Genomic DNA, 6,959 nt, shown 5'->3' with positions numbered 1-6,959 from the left:
GTCGCGGGCCGTGTGGGTCACCCCTCCGTCCCGCTGGCCGGGCGCTCTCGGGGCGCAGGTCTCCCCGGCGCGGGCTGCGACTGGACTCTGCCCTCTTCCTCCCGGGTAAGAAAATACTTGTCACCCTTCTGCCCCGGGGTCTGCAGGCCAGCCGGAGCGCCTCCTCCCTTTGAAGTAAAATCACGAGTAAAAGCGGACTGTCTGCGGGCCGTGTGGGTCACCCCTCCGTCCCGCTGGCCGGGCGCTCTCGGGGCGCAGGTCTCCCCGGCGCGGGCTGCGACTGGACTCTGCCCTCTTCCTCCCGGGTAAGAAAATACTTGTCACCCTTCTGCCCCGGGGTCTGCAGGCCAGCCGGAGCGCCTCCTCCCTTTGAAGTAAAATCACGAGTAAAAGCGGACTGTCTGTTAGAGACTGTGCCCTGATTGGTGAGAGAGAGACTGCGTTAATTTAAAATATTGAAGTTCTAACAATTCAGGGGCTTTTGCTTTACGTGTCATTACGAATAATTTGGTGCAAATATATCTCCACCACAAACCAGAACATGATTTTAATCCTCGAGAGTTTGATGTGCACATACCCTGTGCCTCGTGCTGTGCGGCTGCTTGCATTGTCTCTTTTAATCCTTACATGTGTTGAGCAGGCGCTATCGCATTGAATCAGGTCTTAAAGACTTGGTTCCACCAACCATGCAGTTGGACACCAACCGGTAGCTAATAGCAAAGGTTGAGATCAGACGCTCTATAGTGGGAAGTCCTTGCTCTCAACCTTTATTTACTTGCTTAGGATAATCCAGACTGACTTCTGGATGGTATGATATTTTAAGAATAATGATAATTAAGACTCGTTATTTAAACTAATTTTTATGGCTATATTGTCTTCCTAATACTGTTGCCCTAGAATCAGGGTGTTCAAATGACATCGTAGTTTTCAGCAATTTCGCTGAGCATTAATGATGGATTGGAGATTTTTGTAGAATCGAATGAACTAATCATTAAGAAGAGGGTCACAGTGTGTTGATGAGTTAATTAACTTGTTTAGATAAGCAGTACATTAGACATGCAGCCTTTGTGTGTAGTGAACTTCCACTTGGCTGTTGTTCAAGGCCCGGAGTTGGTAAAACCAGCAATCCTGTTTTCTGTCACTGTCCCCCTCTTTCAAGGAGACAGGAGAGGAGACAAGCTATTTGAGTCACTGGCTTTTGGTTATGGTTTTATTCTCTTGGAAACTAGGTAACTCACAGGAATAAGCTAGCCAAGAGTCCTGGCACTAATGACAAACCTTTGTACAAGCACATGTGACCCTTCAAGACATCTGAGTGTTCTTTAGAGACTGGAGAATCTCTCCTTGATTAATTGGAAGGCTATTTAGGTATGTGTGGAGCCCAAGACCTGGAGTGGTACTCGCGTAGGGGCAGCCATAAATGAAACGTGGTCATGGCTTTTCCATCTGTCAAGCCCTAGAGCTGCCTTGGGAAATCATGAGGTTCACATGAACTCCCATTAGGAACCATTGTCAGAAAAAGACCATTTAGGTGGAAATAGAAAAACCCTAAGAAACTGGAGTCAATCCTTACATAGCTTTTGGAGATCTGTAAAGCTGGGGTAACTGCCAAAGCATTTATATACTACTCCATAATATTTTCCTTGATTACACAACTGCCTGTTGTACATTATAGTCAGCTTTAACAATGCCCCTATAATGCCCTTTGGCCATTTTAGCTCATTGTTTCACCTTTTCCTAGAAATCAAATCTTCAATGAACTTCTAAGCTGTTTTGCAAAGCAAGAAGTGGTACTAAAAAGTCAGTTAAAACATCTAGAATCTTAGCACTGTTTTAATGCTGTGGGGATGCACAATTTGTTCTTTTGGGATTTATATTTAATTCAATGAGGTGTTAGGACTAGCAGGAACAAAAGAATTGAATAACGTTTAGACTGTTACATGTTCCAGAATGTATAGCTACATATTCCAAAGGCCATATATAGGATAAAAAAGTGAGATTAAATTTGGTTGATTTTGTATATATGAATAGGACTCAAATATACAGACATGAAATCAGACATTCTCCTTCAAGTATTTGAATGCCTCTTCTGAACATGTATAGGCCTTAATTTTACAAGTTCAAGGCCATAATCTCATAGTATCAATATAAAATGTTATTATGACACCTTTTTAAAGTTGTATGTATGTATATATTTGTGTTTGATAATCACAGCTACATTAAACCTAATGGGATTTTTTTGTATCACTGCTGAATTATTTTGCAAAGCAATACAGTATTCTCTTCCTGAGTTTGTAAGATTTGAAGTTCAGTTTCCTGTGTTACATAATGAGTGGATGAATGAGTGAAGTAGAGGGAAGAAAGCGTTCACGGCCTCAAGTAGTAGGGCATTGAGTGACTGAGTTCTAGACTGTGCTGGTCAAACATCCACAAATGCCTGCTGTGGTTTTGTCGTTATGTGATGATCTGATCGGATATTATACAAAGAGATCAGCCAGAGAGGCCTAGAATCACAGCCCTGGCATGATCAGCAAAAGCAAACACATTTTTACCTCCTTTTTATTTTTCCAGTTCCTTAATCTTAGAACTAATATTTCTAATGTCATCAGATATTCTCTAACAAGGCAATTTCCATGAATTTGGTAAATAAACAGTAACGTCTCTTTCCATTTAGAGGCTTAAGGAAGAAAATTCTATCTACCCCTAGGCTTCAAATTTTTAATTGTACTTGTTTTCCTCAGATAGAAAAGCCAGTAGCATTAGGCTTAGCATCAAGGATGCTTAGTTAATGATGCTCAAGTTTTCTGATAATTAATATTTCAAAAGAATATCACTGATTAGCTGAACATAGGGGCACACATAACTGTAATCCCAGCTACTCAGAAGGCTGAGTCAAGAAGATTGCAGATTTGAGGATGGCCTGGTACAGCATTTAACAGTATAATCTCCTTCTTAGTTTATAAATTTTTAAAGAATTTGTTTCCTATATTACATAATAGGTAGAAAGTGAGTGAAATAGAAGAAAAGATAATACTCATTTTAGTTCAACATGAAACTAAAAGGGGCTGAGGATAAAGCTAATGCTCCCTGGGTTCAAGGGGGGATGAATGGAGAGAGATAGAGAGACAGGGATGTGTGTTTGCATAAATATATAAACATATCACTTGTTATAACACCAAAGACAGAAATTTAAAGGAAAATATGGTTAAATTTGGCTACATGAAAATGAATATTTCAACATGCCAAAGGAAAGTTAAAATTTTTACATATATGAAAAGATTTGTATCAGATATCACTAAAAAGGTTTTGCTATTTTATTTTTGTTGTTTTGTTTTGTTTTTGATACCAGGGGGCCCTTGCGCTTGTGAGGCAGGCAGCGGAACCATTGAGTTTGCTATTTTAAAGAGTCTCAATGTCCTTATAGAAGAGATGGAGATACCTTTATAGGAAAAATAACAGACTCAAGTACATGAAAGTGTTTAACTTCACTAGAAATCAAAGATATACACCATTAAGAATAATGAGATGTGTTTTTTTAAAACTAATCTGGATGAAAAAGGTTGAAAGTATCACACTGCCCAGTGCTGAAGGGTACAGACAAGTAGCACTCTCAGACTGTGTGGATAGGAGTTAAATTGCCTTTAAAAAAAGTATTGGAAAAAATAAAATTAAATTAAATTTAGAAAGTATTGAAGATAATCTACTTAGCATAATGTCCATTCGTCCATTTAAAGTATACAATTTGGTGATTTTGGGTAAATTATTAAACTGTGTAACCATTCCCATAATCCAGCTTTAAAGCTTTTCCATAATGTCAGAAGAGTTCCCCCTCATGTTAATATCCAGTCTCTGTTACCACCACAGCCTCACACAGTCACTGCCCTTTTATTTTTCTCTCAGATTTGTCTTTTCTGGAAATTTTTTATAAAAGGAGTCATACAGTGTGTACTCTTTTATGTCCGGTTTATTTTGCTCCACATGTTTTTGAGATGCACATATGTTGTAGCATGTTTCAGTACTTTGTTCTTTTTTCTTCCCCAACAATATAGCATTGTATAGATACACCATTTTTGTTTATCCTTTCACAAATTGAGGAACATTTGGATTTTTCCAGATTTTGGACTGTTGTGAATATTTATGTATAAGCCATCACATGGATATATATTTTCATTTCTCTTGGCAAGATTCTTAAGAGGACAGGTAGGTGATATGAAAGTCCATGTTTAATGTTTTAAGAAACTCCAAACTTTTCCAAAGTGTATGAGGGTTCTAGTTTTTCTGTATCCTTGCTCATAGCTGGTCTTGTCAGGGTTTTTGCTCATAGGCATTCCAATGACTCGTTCATACTTCTACAGTAACTAGTGAAGATGAGATCCTTCCATGTGTTAACTAGCATCATGTTTCCTTCCGGTCTTTAGCTTTAAATATTTTGTCCTAACGGTATCTTTAGAAGAACAAGTTTATAATTTTAATGAAATTATTTAATGTCTAATACAGTATATCACAGATATTTTCTCAGGAATCTCATGGTTTTTGCTGTTATATTTATTTCTGTGATCCATTCTGAGCAAATTTTGTGGGTGGGATAAGGATTTGTTTGTTTTAATGTGTGGCTACCCAGTTATTTTAACACCATTTGTCAGAAGTATCCTTACTCCACTAAATTGCCTGAGCACCTTTGTCAAAACTCAGTTCATCTCAAATATGAATTTCTGGACTGTCAGTTATATTTCACTAAGTCTAAATCTACCCTTATACCGGCACTATACTTAATCCTGATTACTTTGGTTTTATAGTAAGATTTTAAATCTGGTAGTGTCGATCTTTCACTTTGATCTCTTTTCCAGAATTGTTTTACCTATTAGGTGATTTGTGTTTCCATATAGACTAATGAATCAGCTTGTACATTTCTTCAAAAAAGACTGTCATGATTTTGATAGGGATTAAATTGAATCTATAAATCAATTTGAGGAGAATTGTCTTCTTAGAAATATTGAGTCTACCAGTTTGAATATGAAAGAGTCTGGCATCCAAAAGGGCTTTCTGAGTTTGAGCTAAATATTGATGTGGAACCTATATTGAGACTCAAAAATGATAGCGCTGTACATTTTTATTTATTCACTACATGTTCATCATGCATCATACATCAACCTTTATGCAACATACCATCACCTTGGGAAATTAGGTGAAGTATTGTTTTTTCAACCCTTTTTAGAGTGGACGAGTTAATTACCCTTGTCATTAAAAGTCTTTCAGTCTGACAAGGTATGTAAGACACACACACATTTATACTTCATAGCAAGAACTGATAAATAGCCACAAAAAAGTTGTGAGCTATGACATGCAGAGGTTTGGCCAGCCCAAATGCTCAAGGAAGAAGAAAACTCACAAAGATTTGTTTGGTTAACAGAGTTAGGAGTTATAACTCTTAAAAATCCTTTGTTTTTTTTTTTTTTTAAAGGTTGCTATCTGCTACCTTCTAAGTCAGAACATATATGATTGATTATCCTTTTTTTGTGGTCCTGGAGATTGAACCCAACATTTTCCTACTGAACTACATCCCCAGCCCTTTTAAATTTTTATTTATTTATTCATTTATTTATTTTTATTTTGGGAAAAAGTCTTGTTAAGTTGCTCAGGCTGGGTTTGAGCTTTCATTTCTCTTTCCACAGTCTCCCAGAGTGCTGGGATTTGTACCAACACACTCAGCCTTGATTACATATTTTTTAACTAACCTTGTTTCATAGTCCTTTTGACTTGACCATGAAGTCTGTGATGGTTCTGATCTTTCTTTTACTTCTCATAGCACCTACCAATGGGAGGTACTGTAAATACTGAACAAGTGGATGAATGAATTGTTTTCAATAGGAGAAAGTAGTAAGTTTAAATATTTCATATGCTCTTGAGGAAAAAAAATCCAGTGTGATTGGGCACTCACTATTTACAAGGTATATGATTTAGGGGTTAACCTAAATTTCAACTTAAATGTCTGTGTTCCTAATTCTCTAGGACCCAGTTTCCTCCCCAGTGTAGCAGGGTAATAATGTTCTTTCTCACTGAATTGTGGAGATGAAATGAAATGGTGAATATGAAATATTTAACCACAGTTCCTGGCAGGGATCAAATAGCCAGTGAATGGTCATTATTGTGATGATATTTTTAACTATGAAGAAAACCACAGTGAAATAATATGCTTGTAGTAAACCTGAAGCTTCCATGTTTTTGGAAAGACAAATGGCCTGGGCAGTGGATAGGCAGTAAGTAGATCTCACCCCTATGTCTAGTTAACTGTAGTTGTGGGAATAGGTATTCAATGACCAAATAACAAATACAGTGTTTTTGAAAGAACGTAAGCTTTAATCTTAAGCATTTTTACATGGTTGGTTTTTCTCACAGAAGAATATGTTTAAAAATATCTTCATAAACATTAAAATTAAAATTCCCTTGGCAAATCAGTTAAGTATCTTCTTTTCTTATATCTTCCCTCTAAAATGCTGCTTTTGTTTATGCTGAATTTAAATATTTTCACTTTCCTGAAGGGTACAGTTTGGAAATGGTAACTGAAATAAATACCATTTAAGCTGTCTCTTTCGCAGTACTAAATATGTTGAAATATGATATTCGTCTCCTGAGTAATTTAAAGATCAGTCTGAATATAAACCAGATAAAAATGTTATTTCTTTTCCACTGGCTGCTTATTTATTGTACATCTCACAGTCTTCTTGTGAGAATTCAGTCAAAACACATAATGCTTGTTGGTCAAGGTATTTATTGAGTTGAGTAGTCTTATATCTTGTGGCCACATCCAGAAACAAATCCTTTTAGATGTGCCCAAGCTAAATGCATGTTCAGTCATACATTAAAAAATGGTCTTGGGGCTGGGGATTTAGCTCAGTGGCTCTACTGCCTGCTTTGCAAGCACAAGGTCCTGAGTTTGATCCCCAGTATCAAAAAAAAAA

General features: G+C 37.1%; 1 protein-coding gene across 1 annotated transcript in view; it reads left to right on the top strand.

The window, feature by feature from the left end:
• Hmgn3 (high mobility group nucleosomal binding domain 3) overlaps positions 1 to 6,959 on the top strand; it is a 26,081-nt gene that overhangs the window by 307 nt on the left and 18,815 nt on the right. Inside the window, exon 2 of the mRNA XM_010617918.1 lies at positions 176 to 305. Coding sequence (XP_010616220.1) covers positions 176 to 305 — 130 coding nt within the window. The remainder of the gene's footprint in view (positions 1 to 175; positions 306 to 6,959) is intronic.

Source organism: Fukomys damarensis, unplaced genomic scaffold (assembly GCF_012274545.1).
Source record: "Fukomys damarensis isolate Sample0158 unplaced genomic scaffold, DMR_v1.0_HiC HiC_scaffold_27, whole genome shotgun sequence".
Lineage (NCBI taxonomy): Eukaryota > Metazoa > Chordata > Mammalia > Rodentia > Bathyergidae > Fukomys > Fukomys damarensis.
The sequence above is the reverse complement of the archived record's forward strand: the minus strand, read 5'-3'. Positions and strand labels throughout refer to the sequence as shown.